Source organism: Hemibagrus wyckioides, linkage group LG13, assembly GCF_019097595.1.
Source record: "Hemibagrus wyckioides isolate EC202008001 linkage group LG13, SWU_Hwy_1.0, whole genome shotgun sequence".
NCBI classification, from domain to species: Eukaryota; Metazoa; Chordata; class Actinopteri; order Siluriformes; family Bagridae; genus Hemibagrus; species Hemibagrus wyckioides.
Window position 1 is genome coordinate 1,094,397 of NC_080722.1, and position 20,154 is coordinate 1,114,550.

The following is a 20,154-nucleotide window of genomic DNA, read 5'->3' on the forward strand; positions in this document are numbered from 1 at the left end:
GAGAAATAAAGACCTTCTCCCTGATCTGGTTCAGGACCTTCTCCCTGATCTGGTTCAGGACCTTCTCTCTGATCTGGTTCAGGACCTTCTCTCTGATCTGGTTCAGGACCTTCTCTCTGATCTGGTTCAGGACCTTCTCCCTGATCTGGTTCAGGACCTTCTCCCTGATCTGGTTCAGGACCTTCTCTCTGATCTGGTTCAGGACCTTCTCTCTGATCTGGTTCAGGACCTTCTCTCTGATCTGGTTCAGGACCTTCTCCCTGATCTGGTTCAGGACCTTCTCCCTGATCTGGTTCTCCTGTAGCTTTAACTTCCTCTGAAAAGCTTCTGCTGGGTTTTTGGTGGAAATTTCTATATTATGTAACTTTCTACTTCCTGTTTTTATTTACTTCCTGTTTTTATTTACTTCCTGTTTTTATTTACTTCCTGTTTTTGGAAGCCTGAACTGTAAAGACTTTCTCCTGCCACAGAAATGCAGAGGAGATGCAGAGAGTCGAGTTTTATCTGAGAGTCGCATTACTGCAGGTCCTCATTCTGACCAATCAGAAGACCCCTGAACATGGACTGGAGACCAGCTGAGACACTTTCACCTCACACTGTCTCCACATCCATAAACCACACCCACACCTCACACTGTCTCCACATCCATAAACCACACCCACACCTCACACTGTCTCCACATCCATAAACCACACCCACACCTCACACTGTCTGCACATCCATAAACCACACCCACACCTCACACTGTCTGCACATCCATAAACCACACCCACACCTCACACTGTCTGCACATCCATAAACCACACCCACACCTCACACTGTCTGCACATCCATAAACCACACCCACACCTCACACTGTCTGCACATCCATAAACCACACCCACACCTCACACTGTCTGCACATCCATAAACCACACCCACACCTCACACTGTCTGCACATCCATAAACCACACCCACACCTCACACTGTCTGCACATCCATAAACCACACCCACACCTCACACTGTCTCGACATCCATAAACCACACCCACACCTCACACTGTCTCCACATCCATAAACCACACCCACACCTCACACTGTCTGCACATCCATAAACCACACCCACACCTCACACTGTCTGCACATCCATAAACCACACCCACACCTCACACTGTCTCGACATCCATAAACCACACCCACACCTCACACTGTCTCCACATCCATAAACCACACCCACACCTCACACTGTCTCCACATCCATAAACCACACCCACACCTCACACTGTCTGCACATCAATAAACCACACCCACACCTCACACTGTCTGCACATCCATAAACCACACCCACACCTCACACTGTCTGCACATCAATAAACCACACCCACACCTCACACTGTCTGCACATCCATAAACCACACCCACACCTCACACTGTCTCGACATCCATAAACCACACCCACACCTCACACTGTCTCCACATCCATAAACCACACCCACACCTCACACTGTCTGCACATCCATAAACCACACCCACACCTCACACTGTCTGCACATCCATAAACCACACCCACACCTCACACTGTCTGCACATCCATAAACCACACCCACACCTCACACTGTCTGCACATCCATAAACCACACCCACACCTCACACTGTCTCCACATCCATAAACCACACCCACACCTCACACTGTCTCCACATCCATAAACCACACCCACACCTCACACTGTCTCCACATCCATAAACCACACCCACACCTCACACTGTCTGCACATCCATAAACCACACCCACACCTCACACTGTCTGCACATCCATAAACCACACCCACACCTCACACTGTCTGCACATCCATAAACCACACCCACACCTCACACTGTCTGCACATCCATAAACCACACCCACACCTCACACTGTCTCCACATCCATAAACCACACCCACACCTCACACTGTCTGCACATCCATAAACCACACCCACACCTCACACTGTCTGCACATCCATAAACCACACCCACACCTCACACTGTCTGCACATCCATAAACCACACCCACACCTCACACTGTCTCCACATCCATAAACCACACCCACACCTCACACTGTCTGCACATCCATAAACCACACCCACACCTCACACTGTCTCCACATCCATAAACCACACCCACACCTCACCTGCTCAACCTGTTATCTCTGTAGTAGTGTTCAGCTTGGGTCCATCTCTGGTAAGGTTCCTCCTTGGATAGCTGAAGAACCCATGTTTTATAGGCCTGGGCTTCTAGAACTCTTTATAATCTGGCTTTCCTGTAAATGTGTGGAATAAATTCCTCTCAGAACAGATTTGATGAAAGTTATTTATTGAGTTATTGTGGCTTAAACTCTTTAAATTAACCGTAGCATGAAAATATGCAAAGTGAGTTGTCGCCATCTGCTGGCTGTGGAGTGTATTACAGTACGAGTCAGATGAGTCGGCTCGTCTCACAAATGAACCGATTCCTTTCATTTTCTAAAGGTTGGTCTATCCGTTACTTAAACTCTTTAAACAATGTTGTTATCTAGATTGTGTATAAAACTGAATATGTAATTAACCTGAAATATTCTGCAGTGAGATTTTGCTATTAATATCAGTGAATCTCACTTTAATTATTTTTTTTATATTTATTATTATATATATTTTTTAATTATATTTATGTGGAGTTTCAATCTATTTATTGTGATAACTGTTTACATCCTTATTATACCAAACAGATATTATTTATACAGTATTTATATGTCTTAACTTGAACTGGCTCTAAATCTTTACAATGTGCCAAATGACTCAGATATGGATATATCTGCTTTGCTGTTGTAGATTGGGTTACAAACTGTGATACTGAATTATAATTATCTAGAATACTTAAGCATGACAGAATAACAGGATCTATTTGTGTTTCCCTTGATAAAAAAAAAAATCGAGTCGGTTTCTAATGATTCATCTATAAGAATCGGTTCATGGAATCGAGCACAGGTTCCTAAAATGTTCTGTGAATCAAAACGTTTAAGTCTGACTTCAGCAGAACAGCTTCACCAGCACCAGTGGGGTGTGATGAGAATTTATTTCAGAAGAGCTTAGAAAACACACACACACACACACAAATTCACACCTCACTGAACACTGGATAACTAGCCTGGCCTGACTTAGTGGTACCTGTGTGTGTGTGTGTGTGTGTGCATGCTGTGCTCCTAAAATTCTCTCATGCCCTGTAGAGCAGATTACAGTGTGATGATTGTGTCCTGCTGGTGCTGACAAATGAATTCATGTAATCACTTTACTCTCTCTCTCTCTCTCTCTCTCTCTGCATGTGTGTGTAGTTAAGGGGAGATTGTCACACATAAACCTCTTTCTGTGCATATGTCGATTGTGTATCTATAGATTCAGAATGCAGATATTTCTGAAAGAAGAAGAAACACAAAAACATCAAAATAGAGCCAGAGAGCATGAGGACACCTTACTGAAAATATTTAACACTTTCACACATACACCGATCAGACATAACATTATGACCACCTGCCTAATATTGTGTTGGTCCTCCTTATGTTCCCAAAACAGCCCTGACCCGTCCTGCACTGTGTGTTCTGACCCCTTTCTATCAGAACCAGCATTAACTTCTTCAGCAGTTTGATCAACAGTATCTCGTCTGTTGGATCGGATCACACAGGCCTGCCTTCTCTCCCCATGTATGTCAGTGAGTCTTGACCGCCCATGACCCGGTCTCCGGTTCACCACTGTTCCTTCCTTGGACCACTTTTGATAGATACTGACCACTGCAGACCGGGAACACCCCACAAGAGCTGCAGTTTTGGAGATGCTCTGATCCAGTGGTCTAGCCATCACAATTTGGCCCTTTTGGTCAAACTCGCTCAAATCCTTACACTTGTCCATTTTTCCTGCTTCTAACATCAACTTTGAGGACAAAATGTTGACTTGCTGCCTAATATATCCCACCCACTAACAGGGGCCATGATGAGGAGATACTCAGTCTTATTCACTTCATCTCACACTGCTCATAATGTTATGGCTGATGTATCATTGATGATTTTATATATATATATATAATTTAAATCTTTTATATCCATTTTCTGTATAAATCACTTTTTAATGATTGTCTTTATGTAAGAAATTCTTTATACATGAACTTATTTCATATAACACCATAACACCATAACATAATTTCATATAACACCATAACACTTTCCTCCAGCAGGAGGCGCTGTGAGACTCTTTATCTACAGACATAACCACTTCTCATTAATAACCGGCTTTTTCCCACTTGCTCTGTGATTAATATTATATCCAAACTGTTGGTTTTGTTTATTAATCTTATATTTATGATCTCAATACAATATGTGTGTATAATATCCACAGTTTTACTGACAAACTGTAATCCCGAATTCTGAGTTAATAATAAATCAGAAAAAAGGTATTAATTAGATATTTTAAATAATAAATAAACAATGATTATAAGATGAAATAAGGCAGAATGTAAGTATAATAATTCCATTTTTCATATAATAAATCAGAATTTAGTGTCTATAGATGGTGATCATGAGATAATATCTCAGAATGTTGAGATAATGAATCCTAACTGCTGTGTCCAGAAATGTGTCACGCGATGTTTGTCCTTTCCTTCTGGTGGAAATGGGCTTTAATTCTACTGACCACTGGAACATGGAGCCATCCTTCATAACCCTGCTGAAAAATCCAGCTCCTTCTGACCAGGAACACCAGCTCCAACTGCTCCATCTTTACTGCTGTGTCACAGCTCACAACATTACAGCTCACAAACCAGAGGGAATAACTAACCAGCTAGTTAAGATGGTTCACCAGTTAGACTCTACACCAGTTAGAGCAGCAGGACAGGGCTAGCTGGGATTTTCAGCAGGGTGAGGAAGAGGAAGAGGGTCGGGAATCGGACATATTTTTGGACACCTTCTCAAAATGGTGTCGCTCTAGTTTATCTCGAATTATTGTCTCTGTGTGTGTGTGTGTGTGTGTGTGTGACAGATTTGGGACGCCGCCTTGTCACAGCTACTGCGCAGGTTGTCGTGAGCGCGCGATTGCTGTCTCGAGCACAGCGCACCAGACGCCCGCGCGCGCACACGAGAACCTGCGCGCTCCCGTGAGTGAGGAGAAAGCGCTTGGGCTCAGCGTCCAACTCACCGCTTCTTCAAAACCTGTTGCCTTTTCACTTATTTATTTATTTATTTATTTATTTTTGTTATTTTCTGGAGCGTGTACACCGGATGCACCGGATACACGAGGTACTGAGTTATATAGATATTTTTGCTCCTTTACAGAATCCGGATTTTAAGCGTCGAATTCAGATGTTCTGGGCGAGTTGGAGCAGGATTCTGGGCGATCCGGACGGGCTTTTCTTTCTTTCTTCCTTTTTTGTGAATGAAACGCATCCGCCCTTCTGTGCACCTGTGTGACAGTAGATCTCTCAGAATAAAAAGCATCGAGGAGAAGAAGAAGAAGGAGAAGAAGAAAAAGGAGAGAAATGGATGGAAAGAGGAATAAATGAGAAGAGGAGGGATCGCAGCGGATATCCTGCCGCCTGTTGGCTTTGATGTTTCGGCGAAAACTAATCCCGAGAACGGAAACGACACCAGCCGAAGGAGTTCTAGCGGAATGAGAAAAAGGAAACACACCAGGAGTCGTGTTATTTTCCGTTTTAATACCACACACACACACACACACACACACACACACACACATACATACACAGGTTTATGAAGAGCGAGTATAGAAGCTGAAGCTGACATCACCTCTGGTCTTCAGATCCATGCAGAATGTTCCTCTATGATCATGGGCTAAATGTACTGAAGTCTGAGTTTTGATGGAAATTTTTCTCAAATTCTTAAAAGTATTCGGACGTGACTTCTCCAGCCGTCATGTGAACTTCTCCTCTCCGTCTCTGCACACAGAACATCACCGCTGAAGGACACAAACAGAGTTGTAAATGGATTCGTTGTTCAATCCAGTTCCTAGAGTCCGGATTAATCCCGATCCTGAACTTCATTTCATGATTGATGGAGCTTGGTCCCTGAGAAACATGACCAGCTTTTGACTTCCATCTTCTCAGTGGGTTTTGTTCCTGCTAACCCTTTCCACGGAGAGCAGGTCTACATGGGTTCAGCGCCCGCATGCTTCCCGCTAAAGATGGTGACGTTCGGCTCCAGCCCTCCCAAAACTCCATGATGGCCAACCCGAGGAAGATGGACCTGATCATCCCACCCTTTTACGACGTGCCGTGCGACAGTAATGGCCAGCGCATGTGGTGGGCCTTCCTGGCCTCGTCCATGGTCACGTTCTTCGGCGGCCTCTTTATCATCCTGCTGTGGAGGACGGTGCGGTACCTGTGGACCGTGTGCTGCCACTGCAACCCCAAGAAAAAGGTGAGGAAATTTTAAAAGTCCTCGTTCCACTTTGGGTTAAAGTTCCTTTTCTCTTTGATGAATGTCTAATCTGTACTCAGTGATCCAGCAAGGAGATCTAATCAGACGTCTCCGATTCACCGATTGATTTGAGTGTGTAGGACATTTCTGACCTTCTCTGGAGTTCTTCTGGTTGCCTTTCTGTTCCTGATTTAAACCTCGTTCATTTACTGAGTGACGAGACTGACTGAGTTCTGCTACATAATGATGGGCTTTATTTACCTTTAATTACCCAGACATTTACCCAGAAGCCACTGCAATACGATTCAGCTCCAATGTTTCAAAATGGTGGATGAACCACTTCCTGTCTTTGTGTAATGAGTTAATTATTTAAGAGTTCATTTCATTGTTTTTTTTCCACTCAGACTCTTTTGAGTGACCACAACACAGATATCAGTTCTCAGTAGTTATGATGTCATAATTTTGACTTTGTTACCAATCCCAAGCTAGCTAATTATGACGCTATCTAGTTAGCAAGCAGGTGTGACTCAGATCCTTTAGCAATTAATCAGAAACGTAGCATTTAGCTGCAGCTAGGAAAGCAGATGTACACACGGTCCAGATTTCCTGAATGAATTAGCATGAGCGAGTGGTTTCTGCTGTGTGCGTGTATTAGCGTGTTTATTGAGTTTGTTGTTAAACACACTACTTTAGATGTGAATCTGGTTGTTTCTGGAGCTAGCTAGCAGGTGACTCATAGCTGGTGGAAAGCATTCATGTGCTAAAAGTTTGAGCTGAAGGGTCAGTTTGTGAAAGGCTTTCTCACCTCCTGCTGATTACAGTCTGCTGAATTTAGTCGAAGTTTCTCTGACTGAAAGCTAGCATGACTCAGATTTAAACACTTTAAAGACAGGGGTTCGTTTTTCCAGTCGTGTGTGTGATAAGTGGTGTATAAAGCAAATGTACACTGCTCTGATCAGTATTATAAGAGCTTGGTGTAGGGGGCGTGGCCATGCCAGATCATCAGTAGGTGACATGATCAGAACCCTGACAGGTGTGTAGTGTGTACCTGAGCCGATAACCCCAGGAAGCACCGCTCTCAGACGCGCCCAGATTTATATTTAATTCTCCTGCTTATAGAAAGCTGATAGTGTCTGAATGCAGCGCTGAGCTTCATCTGTCTAAACGAGACGCTATTATAAACCATGAGTCATAGCGTCCGAGTAACGAGCTTTAGTTAAACACGGTGTGATTTATACAGCCATCACACACACACACACACACACACACACACACACATAGTGCTGGTGGTTTCCGTGTACTGATATCTGTTTCCTCTCTCTGCTTTTACTCACATAAAGTTTCCTGTTTTGTGTTAAATTCCACTAATTGACCAGAGTGTGTTCTCTCGGCTCAGACTCGTTACATGCTAAATTAAGCACAAAAAGCTGTTCGTTTCTCAAAACTTGGAGTTTAAAACTTTCATGAAATTTCAGGGTTTTTATTTTCCGGAATTCTACTAAATTCTAACCCAAAATTGGAGATTAAATCTAAAACATTTAGTTTAAGACACGCCTCCTCATTTACACACACATTCACATCACCAAGAGTTTCTACAGGAACACACCTGAGATGTTCTAGGAAAGATATTAAAGATGTACCTGTACATCCTCAGCTTATTACTCTAACTGTTAATCTCACCAACCACATTGTGTCAACAATTACACACACCTGGAACTCCTCTGAGGTTATGATTAATAATCAGTGTGTACGTACACACACACACACACACACACACACACACACACACACACACACACACACACTTAGCTACAGAAGTAATCTATGTGTGTACTAACTTTGACTGTTTTCCTTCATGGGAGGCGTGTCTGGGGCGGGGTTAAGATCAGCAGGTGTGTAAATATGATTTCAGGTCTGCTGTGTGAGTCGAGTAAACGCAGATCGTGGGTGAGATACACACACCAGTGAGTGATAAGTGGTAAGTGATGTCATTTCCTGTATACACCATCCTACACATCTTCACTTCCTGTGTCTCAGATTTTGAACCACATCAACATGAATGATAGATTTACATTTAAACCTATTCTGTAATTTATTTTTAGTTTAACTTTCTGTCCTTATAGGTTTATGATCCTGTAACTTGAGAAAATGTAGCATGAAAAATGTATATCCAGGCCACACCCACTAGTAAAAAAAACCCATAACACAGACATGACCTGTCCAGATGTTTATAAAATGTTCTGATTAAAAATTCATTGACATTTAAAATAATCTGCACAGGCCACGCCCACTACTTACATTCCTGCTACATGTGTGAGGGGGTGAGTTATGGAGTGAGTTATGGAGTGAGTTATGGAGTTAGGGAGCAAGTGAGTTAGGTGGAGAGTGGAGTGAGTGAGTGAGTGAGGAAGTGAGTGATGGAGTGAGTGAGTGAGTGATGGAGTAAGTGATGGAATGAGTGAGTGAGTTAGGGAGTGAGTGAGTGAGGAAGTGAGTGATGGAGTGAGTGAGTGAGTGAGAGCATGATGGAGTGAGTGAGTGAGGGAGTGAGTGAGTGAGATAGGGAGTGAGTGAGGGAGTGATGGAGTGAGTGAGTGAGTGATGGAGTAAGTGATGGAGTGAGTGAGTGAGGGAGTGAATGAGTGAGTGAGTGAGTTAGGGAGTGAGTTAGGGAGTGAGTGAGTGAGTGAGGAAGTGAGTGATGGAGTGAGTGAGTGATGGAGTAAGTGATGGAGTGAGTGAGTGAGGGAGTGAATGAGTGAGTGAGTTAGGGAGTGAGTGAGGAAGTGAGTGATGGAGTGAGAGTGAGTGAGTGAGGAAGTGAGTGATGGAGTGAGTGAGTGAGTGATGGAGTAAGTGATGGAGTGAGTGAGTGAGTGAGGGAGTGAATGAGTGAGTGAGTGAATGAGTGAGTGAGTTAGGGAGTGAGTGAGGGAGAGAGTGTTGGAGTGAGTGAGAGCATGATGGAGTGAGTGAGTGAGGGAGTGAGTGAGTGAGATAGGGAGTGAGTGAGGGAGTGATGGAGTGAGTTAGGGAGTGATGGAGTAAGTGAGGGAGTGAGTGTGTGAGGGAGTGAGTGTGTGAGTGAGGGAGTGATGGAGTGAGTGAGTGAGGGAGTGAGTTAGGGAGGGAGGGAGTGAGTGAGGGAGGGAGGGAGGGAGTAAGTGATGGAGTGAGGGAGTGAGTGATGGAGTAAGTGAGGGAGTGAGTGAGGGAGTGATGGAGTGAGTTAGGGAGTGATGGAGTAAGTGAGTGAGTGTGTGAGTGAGGGAGTGAGTGTGTGAGTGAGGGAGTGATGGAGTGAGTGAGTGAGGGAGTGAGTGAGGGAGTGATGGAGTAAGTGATGGAGTGAGTGATGGAGTAAGTGAGGGAGTGAGGGAGTGAGTGATGGAGTAAGTGAGGGAGTGAGTGAGGGAGTGATGGAGTGAGTTAGGGAGTGATGGAGTAAGTGAGTGAGTGAGTGTGTGAGTGAGGGAGTGAGTGTGTGAGTGAGGGAGTGATGGAGTGAGTGAGGGACTGAGTGAGTGAGGGAGTGAATGAGTGATGGAGTGAGTGAGTAAGTGAGGGAGTGAGGGAGTGAGTGTTGGAGTGATGGAGTGAAAGAGTGATGGAGTGAGTGTGTGAGGGAGTGAGGGAGTGAGTGAGGGAGTGATGGAGTAAGTGATGGTGTGAGGGAGTGAGGGAGTGAATGAGTGAGTGAGTTAGTGAGTGAGTGAGTGAATGATGGAGTGAGTTAGGGAGTGATGGAGTGAGTGAGTGATGGAGTAAGTGAGTGAGTGATGGAGTGAGTTAGGGAGTGATGGAGTGAGTGAGTGATGGAGGGAGTGAGTTAGGGAGTGATGGAGGGAGGGAGTGAGGGAGGGAGTGAGTGAGGGAGTAAGTGTTGGATTGATGGAGTGAGTGAGTGAGTGATGGAGTGAGTGAGTGAGTTAGGGAGTGATGGAGTAAGTGAGTGAGTGAGGGAGTAAGTGTTGGAGTGAGTGAGAGAGTGATGGAGTGAGTGAGTGAGTTAGGGAGGGAGTGAGTGAGTGAGTGATGGAGTGAGTGAGTGAGTGATGGAGTGAGTGAGAGAGTGATGGAGTGAGTGAGAGAGTGATGGAGTGAGTGAGAGAGTGATGGAGTGAGTGAGTGAGTGATGGAGTGAGTTAGTGAGTGAGTTAGTGAGTGATGGAGGGAGTGATGGAGGGAGTGATGGAGGGAGGGAGGGAGGGAGGGAGGAAGGGAGGGAGGGAGGGAGTGAGTGAGTGAGGGAGTAAGTGTTGGATTGATGGAGTGAGTGAGTGAGTGATGGAGTAAGTGAGTGAGGGAGTGAGTAATGGAGGGAGTGAGTTAGGGAGGGAGTGAGGGAGGGAGGGAGTAAGTGATGGAGTGAGGGAGTGAGTGAGTGATGGAGTGAGTGATGGAGTAAGTGAGTGAGTGATGGAGTGAGTTAGGGAGTGATGGAGTGAGTGAGTGAGTGTTGGAGTGAGCGAGAGAGTGATGGAGTGAGTGAGTGAGGGAGGGAGTGAGTGAGTGATGGAGTGAGTTAGGGAGTGATGGAGTAAGTGAGTGAGTGTTGGAGTGAGCGAGTGAGTGATGGAGTTAGGGAGTGATGGAGTAAGTGAGGGAGGGAGGGAGGGAGGGAGTGAGGGAGGGAGTGTTGGAGTGAGTGAGAGAGTGATGGAGTGAGTGAGTGATGGAGTGAGTTAGGGAGTGATGGAGTGAGGGAGGGAGGGAGGGAGGGAGGGAGTGAGGGAGTAAGTGAGTGAGTGAGTGAGTGTTGGAGTGAGCGAGAGAGTGATGGAGTTAGGGAGTGATGGAGTAAGTGAGGGAGGGAGGGAGGGAGTGAGGGAGGGAGTGTTGGAGTGAGTGAGAGAGTGATGGAGTGAGTGAGTGATGGAGTGAGTTAGGGAGTGATGGAGTGAGGGAGGGAGGGAGGGAGGAGGAGTGAGGGGAGTAAGTGAGTGGAGTGAGTGATGGAGTAAGTGATGGAGTGAGGGAGTGAGTGAGTGAGTGATGGAGTAAGTGAGTGAGTGAGGGAGTGAGTGAGATAGTGAGGGAGTGAGTGAGGGAGTGAGTGAGGGAGTGATGGAGTGAGCCAGGGAGTGAGGGAGTGAGTGAGGGAGTGATGGAGTGAGTGAGTGAGTAAGTGAGGGAGTGAGTGAGTGATGGAGTAAGTGAGTGAGTGAGGGAGTGAAAGAGTGATGGAGTGAGTGTGTGAGGGAGTGAGTGATGGAGGGAGGGAGTGAGGGAGGGAGGGAGGGAGTGAGGAAGTGAGGGAGGGAGTGAGGGAGGGAGTGAGGGAGGGAGTGATGGAGTGAGTTAGGGAATGATGGAGGGAGTGAGTGAGTGATGGAGGGAGTGAGTGAGTGAGTGATGGAGTAAGTGAGGGAGTAAGTGAGTGAGTGATGGAGTAAGTGAGTGAGGGAGTGAGTTAGGGAGGGAGGGAGTGAGTGAGGAAGGGAGGGAGTGAGTGAGGGAGGGAGGGAGTAAGTGATGGAGTAAGTGAGTGAGTGATGGAGTGAGTTAGGGAGTGATGGAGTAAGTGAGGGAGGGAGGGAGGGAGTAAGTGATGGAGTAAGTGAGTGAGTGATGGAGTGAGTTAGGGAGTGATGGAGTAAGTGAGTGAGTGATGGAGTGAGTTAGGGAGTGATGGAGTAAGTGAGTGAGTGTTGGAGTGAGCGAGAGAGTGATGGAGTGAGTGAGGGAGGGAGGGAGGGAGTGAGTGAGGGAGTGAGTGAGGGAGTGATGGAGTTAGGGAGTGATGGAGTAAGTGAGGGAGGGAGGGAGGGAGTGAGGGAGGGAGTGTTGGAGTGAGTGAGAGAGTGATGGAGTGAGTGAGTGATGGAGTGAGTTAGGGAGTGATGGAGTGAGGGAGGGAGGGAGGGAGGGAGTGAGGGAGTAAGTGAGTGAGTGAGTGATGGAGTAAGTGATGGAGTGAGGGAGTGAGTGAGTGAGTGATGGAGTAAGTGAGTGAGTGAGGGAGTGAGTGAGATAGTGAGGGAGTGAGTGAGGGAGTGAGTGAGGGAGTGATGGAGTGAGTGAGGGAGTGAGGGAGTGAGTGAGGGAGTGATGGAGTGAGTGAGTGAGTAAGTGAGGGAGTGAGTGAGTGATGGAGTAAGTGAGTGAGTGAGGGAGTGAAAGAGTGATGGAGTGAGTGTGTGAGGGAGTGAGTGATGGAGGGAGGGAGTGAGGAAGTGAGGGAGGGAGTGAGGGAGTGAGGGAGGGAGTGATGGAGTGAGTTAGGGAATGATGGAGGGAGTGAGTGAGTGATGGAGGGAGTGAGTGAGTGAGTGATGGAGTAAGTGAGGGAGTAAGTGAGTGAGTGATGGAGTAAGTGAGTGAGGGAGTGAGTTAGGGAGGGAGGGAGTGAGTGAGGAAGGGAGGGAGGGTGAGTGAGGGAGGGAGGGAGTAAGTGATGGAGTAAGTGAGTGAGTGATGGAGTGAGTTAGGGAGTGATGGAGTAAGTGAGGGAGGGAGGGAGGGAGTAAGTGATGGAGTAAGTGAGTGAGTGATGGAGTGAGTTAGGGAGTGATGGAGTAAGTGAGTGAGTGATGGAGTGAGTTAGGGAGTGATGGAGTAAGTGAGTGAGGGAGTGAGTGAGGGAGTGAGTGAGGGAGTGAGTGAGGGAGTGAGTGAGGGAGTGAGTGAGGGAGTGATGGAGTAAGTGAGGGAGTAAGTGAGTGAGTGATGGAGTAAGTGAGGGAGTAAGTGAGTGAGTGATGGAATAAGTGAGGGAGTGAGTGAGTGAGGGATGGAATAAGTGAGGGAGTGAGTGAGTGAGTGAGGGAGTAAGTGAGTGAGTGAGTGATGGAGTAAGTGAGTGAGTGAGTGTTGGAGTGAGTGAGTGAGTGATGGAGTAAGTGAGTGAGTGATGGAGTGAGTTAGGGAGTGTTGGAGGGAGGGAGGGAGGGAGGGAGGGAGTGAGTGAGGGAGGGAGTGAGTGAGAGAGTGATTGGAGTGAGTGAGTGATGGAGTGAGTTAGGGAGTGATGGAGTAAGTGAGTGAGTGATGGAGTAAGTGAGTGAGTGAGGGAGAGAGTGTTGGAGTGAGTGAGAGTGTGATGGAGTGAGAGCGTGATGGAGTGAGGGAGTGAGGGAGGGAGTGATGGAGTGAGTGAGTGAGGGAGTGAGTGAGTGATGGTGTGAGTTAGAGAGTGATGGAGTAAGTGAGGGAGTGAGGGAGTGAGTGTTGGAGTGAAAGAGTGAGGGAGTGAAAGAGTGAGGGAGTGAGGGAGTGAGTGAGGTAGGGAGGGAGGGAGGGAGGGAGGGAGGGAGTGAGGGAGGGAGTGAGTGAGGGAGTGAGTGAGGGAGGGAGTGAGGGAGTGAGGGAGTAAGTGAGGGAGTGAGTGAGTGAGGGAGTGAGTGTTGGAGTGAGGGAGTGAGTGAGTGAGTGAGGGAGGGAGTGAGTGATGGAGTGAGTGAGGGAGTGAGGGAGGGAGTGAGTGATGGAGTGAGGGAGGGAGTGAGGGAGTGATGGAGTGAGTGAGTGAGTAAGTGAGGGAGGGAGTGAGTGATGGAGTGAGTGAGGGAGTGAGGGAGGGAGTGAGGGAGTGAGGGAGTGATGGAGTGAGTGAGTGAGTAAGTGAGGGAGTGAGTGAGTGATGGTGTGAGTTAGAGAGTGATGGAGTAAGTGAGTGAGTGAGGGAGTGAGTGTTGGAGTGAGGGAGTGAGGGAGTGAGGGAGGGAGTGAGGGAGTGAGTGAGGGAGGGAGGGAGTGAGGGAGTAAGTGAGTGAGTGAGGGAGTGAGTGTTGGAGTGAGTGTTGGAGTTAGGGAGGGAGGGAGTGAGGGAGGGAGGGAGGGAGTAAGTGATGGAGTAAGTGAGTGAGTGATGGAGTGAGTTAGGGAGTGATGGAGTAAGTGAGGGAGGGAGGGAGGGAGTAAGTGATGGAGTAAGTGAGTGAGTGATGGAGTGAGTTAGGGAGTGATGGAGTAAGTGAGTGAGTGAGTGAGTGTTGGAGTGAGCGAGAGAGTGATGGAGGGAGGGAGTGAGTGAGTGAGTGAGTGAGGGAGTGAGTGAGTGAGTGATGGAGTAAGTGAGGGAGTAAGTGAGTGAGTGAGGGAGTAAGTGAGTGAGTGAGTGATGGAGTAAGTGAGTGAGTGAGTGATGGAGTAAGTGAGTGAGTGATGGAGTGAGTTAGGGAGTGTTGGAGTGAGCGAGAGAGTGATGGAGGGAGGGAGGGAGTGAGTGAGTGAGGGAGGGAGGGAGGGAGTGAGTGAGGGAGGGAGTGAAGGAGGGAGTGTTGGAGTGAGTGAGAGAGTGATTGGAGTGAGTGAGTGATGGAGTGAGTTAGGGAGTGATGGAGTAAGTGAGTGAGTGATGGAGTAAGTGATGGAGTGAGTGAGTGAGGGAGTGAATGAGTGAGTGAGTTAGGGAGTGAGTGAGTGAGGAAGTGAGTGAGGGAGTGAGTGAGTGAGTGATGGAGTAAGTGAGTGAGTGAGGGAGAGAGTGTTGGAGTGAGTGAGAGTGTGATGGAGTGAGAGCGTGATGGAGTGAGTGAGTGAGTGAGGGAGTGAGGGAGTGAGGGAGGGAGTGATGGAGTAAGGGAGTGAGTGATGGAGTGAGTTAGGGAGTGATGGAGTAAGTGAGGGAGGGAGGGAGGGAGGGAGGGAGTGAGGGAGGGAGGGAGTGAGTGTTGGAGTGAGTGTTGGAGTGAGGGAGTGAGGGAGTGAGGGAGGGAGTGAGTGATGGAGTGAGTGAGGGAGTGAGGGAGGGAGTGAGGGAGTGATGGAGTGAGTGAGTGAGTAAGTGAGGGAGTGAGTGAGTGATGGTGTGAGTTAGAGAGTGATGGAGTAAGTGAGTGAGTGAGGGAGTGAGTGTTGGAGTGAGGGAGTGAGGGAGGGAGTGAGTGAGTGATGGAGTGAGTGAGTGAGTAAGTGAGGGAGTGAGTGAGTGATGGTGTGAGTTAGAGAGTGATGGAGTAAGTGAGTGAGTGAGGGAGTGAGTGTTGGAGTGAGGGAGTGAGTGTTGGAGTGAGGGAGTGAGTGTTGGAGTGAGGGAGTGAGTGTTGGAGTGAGGGAGTGAGTGAGGGAGGGAGTGAGGGAGTGAGGGAGTGAGTGAGGGAGGGAGGGAGTGAGTGAGGGAGGGAGGGAGTGAGGGAGTGAGGGAGTAAGTGAGTGAGTGTTGGAGTGAGGGAGTGAGGGAGGGAGTGAGTGATGGAGTGAGGGAGGGAGTGAGTGATGGAGTGAGTGAGGGAGGGAGTGAGGGAGTGATGGAGTGAGTGAGTGAGTGAGTAAGTGAGGGAGTGAGTGAGTGATGGTGTGAGTTAGAGAGTGATGGAGTGAGTGAGTGAGGGAGTGAGTGTTGGAGTGAGTGAGTGAGTGAGTGAGGGAGTGAGGGAGGGAGTGAGTGTTGGAGTGAGGGAGTGAGTGAGTGAGTGAGTAAGTGAGGGAGTGAGTGAGTGATGGTGTGAGTTAGAGAGTGATGGAGTAAGTGAGTGAGTGAGGGAGTGAGTGTTGGAGTGAGGGAGTGAGGGAGTGAGGGAGGGAGTGAGTGAGTTAGAGAGTGATGGAGTAAGTGAGTGAGTGAGGGAGTGAGTGTTGGAGTGAGGGAGTGAGGGAGGGAGTGAGTGAGGGAGTGAGTGAGGGAGTTAGAGAGTGATGGAGTAAGTGAGTGAGTGAGGGAGTGAGTGTTGGAGTGAGGGAGTGAGGGAGGGAGTGAGTGAGGGAGTGAGGGAGTGAGTGAGTGCGGTAGAATTTGGATCTAACTGAACAGTCAGAGGTGAAGCTGGAAGTTTTCAGACGTATTTGTGGTTTCTATGGTAACAAAAAAAACAAGCTGCGATTATTTTCTCTTATTAACTTGAGGAGAGAGAATAACGAGCTGCTGCTGAGGGAACAGAACTGTAACAGGAGTGACTACAGGAAATAACTGGAAATGTAAATATAAACGGATAAAAAGTGTGAAAATTACAGTAGTCACTAAAGAGGAATAAAACACCTGGGGATGTGCTGGAGGAGGAAAATAATCAGCTTTACAGTGATTACAGTAACTCTGCTTCATCACACCACCGAGGCACTCAGAGGATTAGTATAACACACACACACACGTAAACATACCATCATTAGTGCTTAGGAGGACAGCAAACTCACTGCACACCTACAGATACGTTAGTGACGATGGAGAAATGTCCAGGAAACATGATGGACAGTGAATAATCTCCAGATGACCGGGAGCTCACTGTGAAGCATGTTTGTGTGTTTCTCTGGACCTGTTTTCTGAATGAACTGAATTCAGGCTGATTATAAGCAGAACAGACTGGTGTTCTTTAATCACAGGATCTTCATCATTAATCTGACATGTAGACACACATCATCACACAATGATCTGGTATAGAGTTCAGTTAATGAAGATCTGGAGCAGTGTGGTGAGGAATCATCTTAAAGGTGTACTGAATTAATACGACAAATTCAGTACCAACAAAGAACAGAGCTTTCAGTGAGAATAGATTCCCTGAATAGATTCTTCTCAAATGTGATAAACAAAATCATTAAGGTCATTCAAGAGAAAATGAAACCAGATCACTGAGCCACCATGGAGGAGAGAGAGAGAGGTAAAGAGGTAAAGACAAAGACAGACAGACAGAGATATTAGAGATTACATATCTACTCGTCTCCAATGTTTGACATGATGCCAGGTCAGGAATAGGTTTGATTTGCAGAGACAGCACACACACACACACACACACACACACTGCAGCTGTTGCCTTCATTACAGGCCTGTCAAACATTGCCCGGTGAATTGTGGGTATTTCCAGGCAGTCACTCTGTCAGGCTGTTTAACCCTTTCTCTACTGTTTTATTCAAAATTTATAGTTCTATTCCAGAGTTAAAGTTAAAGGATAAAGAGCTTGAGAACAGAAATCAGACAGGTGATGGGGAGGCATCCACTTGTGAGCTCAGTATAGAGCTGCATGAGGAGGTGGAGCTACAACAGGGGCATGGGGATGTATTAAGAGGTAGAGCAGTGTTAGGAGGTGGAGCAGCGTTAGGAGGTATAGCAGTGTTAGGAGGTGGAGCAGTGTTAGGAGGTGGAGCAGTGTTAGGAGGTGGAGCAGTGTTAGGAGGTGGAGCAGCGTTAGGAGGTATAGCAGTGTTAGGAGGTATAGCAGTGTTAGGAGGTATAGCAGTGTTAGGAGGTGGATCAGCGTTAGGAGGTGGATCAGCGTTAGGAGGTGGATCAGCGTTAGGAGGTGGAGCAGCGTTAGGAGCAGTGTTAGCAGCGTTAGGAGGTATAGCGGTGTCAGGAGGTGGAGCAGTGTCAGGAGGTGGAGCAGCGTTAGGAGGTATAGCAGCGTTAGGAGGTATAGCAGCGTTAGGAGGTATAGCAGCGTTAGGAGGTGGAGCAGCGTTAGGAGGTATAGCAGCGTTAGGAGGTATAGCAGCGTTAGGAGGTGGATCAGCGTTAGGAGGTGGATCAGCGTTAGGAGGTGGAGCAGCGTTAGGAGGTATAGCAGCGTTAGGAGGTGGAGCAGTGTTAGGAGGTGGAGCAGTGTTAGGAGGTATAGCAGTGTTAGGAGGTGGAGCAGCGTTAGGAGGTATAGCGGTGTTAGGAGGTATAGCGGTGTCAGGAGGTGGAGCAGCGTTAGGAGGTATAGCAGTGTTAGGAGGTGGAGCAGCGTTAGGAGGCGGAGCAGTGTTAGGAGGCATAGCAGTGTTAGGAGGCATAGCAGTGTTAGGAGGCGGAGCAGTGTTAGGAGGCGGAGCAGTGTTAGGAGGCGGAGCAGTGTTAGGAGGCGGAGCATCGTTAGGGGCGGAGCAGCGTTAGGAGGTAGAGCAGCGTTAGGAGGTGGAGCAGCGTTAGGAGGTGGAGCAGCGTTAGGAGGTGGAGCAGCGTTAGGAGGTGGAGCAGCGTCAGGAGGTGGAGCAGCGTTAGGAGGTATAGCAGTGTTAGGAGGTGGAGCAGTGTTAGGAGGTATAGCAGTGTTAGGAGGTGGAGCAGCGTTAGGAGGTATAGCAGCGTTAGGAGGTGGAGCAGTGTTAGGAGGTATAGCAGTGTTAGGAGGTGGAGCAGCGTTAGGAGGTATAGCAGTGTTAGGAGGTGGAGCAGCGTTAGGAGGCGGAGCAGCGTTAGGAGGCATAGCAGTGTTAGGAGGCGGAGCATCGTTAGGAGACGGAGCATCGTTAGGAGGCGGAGCAGCGTTAGGAGGTATAGCAGTGTTAGGAGGTGGAGCAGTGTTAGGAGGTGGAGCGGTGTTAGGAGGTATAGCGGTGTTAGGAGGTGGAGCAGTGTTAGGAGGCGGAGCAGTGTTAGGAGGCGGAGCAGTGTTAGGAGGTATAGCAGCGTTAGGAGGCGGAACAGTGTTAGGAGATATAGCAGTGTTAGGAGGTGGAGCAGTGTTAGGAGATATAGCAGTGTTAGGAGGTGGAGCAGCGTTAGGAGGTAGAGCAGCGTTAGGAGGTGGAGCAGCGTTAGGAGGTATAGCAGTGTTAGGAGGTGGAGCAGTGTTAGGAGGTAGAGCAGTGTTAGGAGGTGGAGCAGTGTTAGGAGATATAGCAGTGTTAGGAGGTGGAGCAGTGTTAGGAGGTGGAGCAGTGTTAGGAGATATAGCAGTGTTAGGAGGTGGAGCAGCGTTAGGAGGTAGAGCAGCGTTAGGAGGTGGAGCAGCGTTAGGAGGTATAGCAGTGTTAGGAGGTGGAGCAGTGTTAGGAGGTGGAGCAGTGTTAGGAGGTATAGCAGTGTTAGGAGGTGGAGCAGTGTTAGGAGATATAGCAGTGTTAGGAGGTGGAGCAGTGTTAGGAGGTAGAGCAGTGTTAGGAGGTGGAGCAGCGTTAGGAGGTATAGCAGCGTTAGGAGGTGGAGCAGTGTTAGGAGGTATAGCAGTGTTAGGAGGTGGAGCAGTGTTAGGAGGTATAGCAGTGTTAGGAGGTGGAGCAGTGTTAGGAGAGTGTTGTTGGTGTATAGCAGTGTTAGGAGGTGGAGCAGTGTTAGGAGGTAGAGCAGTGTTAGGAGGTGGAGCAGCGTTAGGAGGTATAGCAGTGTCAGGAGGTGGAGCAGCGTTAGGAGGTATAGCAGTGTTAGGAGGTGGAGCAGCGTTAGGAGGCGGAGCAGTGTTAGGAGGCATAGCAGTGTTAGGAGGCATAGCAGTGTTAGGAGGCGGAGCAGTGTTAGGAGGCGGAGCAGTGTTAGGAGGCGGAGCATCGTTAGGGGCGGAGCAGCGTTAGGAGGTATAGCAGCGTTAGGAGGCGGAACAGTGTTAGGAGATATAGCAGTGTTAGGAGGTGGAGCAGTGTTAGGAGGCGGAGCATCGTTAGGGGCGGAGCAGTGTTAGGAGGTATAGCAGCGTTAGGAGGCGGAACAGTGTTAGGAGATATAGCAGTGTTAGGAGGTGGAGCAGTGTTAGGAGATATAGCAGTGTTAGGAGGTGGAGCAGCGTTAGGAGGTAGAGCAGCGTTAGGAGGTGGAGCAGTGTTAGGAGGTATAGCAGTGTTAGGAGGTGGAGCAGTGTTAGGAGGTAGAGCAGTGTTAGGAGGTGGAGCAGTGTTAGGAGATATAGCAGTGTTAGGAGGTGGAGCAGTGTTAGGAGGTGGAGCAGTGTTAGGAGGTATAGCAGTGTTAGGAGGTGGAGCAGTGTTAGGAGGTGGAGCAGTGTTAGGAGGTGGAGCAGCGTTAGGAGGTATAGCAGCGTTAGGAGGTGGAGCAGTGTTAGGAGGTGGAGCAGTGTTAGGAGGTATAGCAGTGTTAGGAGGTGGAGCAGTGTTAGGAGGTGGAGCAGTGTTAGGAGGTATAGCAGTGTTAGGAGGTGGAGCAGCGTTAGGAGGTG

At 48.2% G+C, this 20,154-nt stretch overlaps 1 protein-coding gene across 13 annotated transcripts in view; it reads left to right on the forward strand.

Moving 5' to 3' along the window:
• Nucleotides 1–4,903: 4,903 nt before the first annotated feature.
• Nucleotides 4,904–20,154, forward strand: part of LOC131363819 (calcium-activated potassium channel subunit alpha-1-like) — a 153,601-nt gene continuing 138,350 nt past the window's right edge. For 3 of the 13 annotated variants that reach the window (XR_009206382.1, XR_009206383.1, XM_058406726.1), the window contains exon 1: nucleotides 4,907–6,412. Coding sequence is in view for 9 of the 13 variants with exons in the window: in XM_058406726.1 (XP_058262709.1) it covers nucleotides 6,161–6,412 (252 nt within the window). In the remaining 4 variants the exon portion in view is untranslated. Of the gene's footprint in view, nucleotides 6,413–20,154 lie in introns of all 13 variants that reach the window. The other 10 variants (XR_009206380.1, XR_009206381.1, XM_058406725.1 and 7 more) reach the window with 8 other exon arrangements.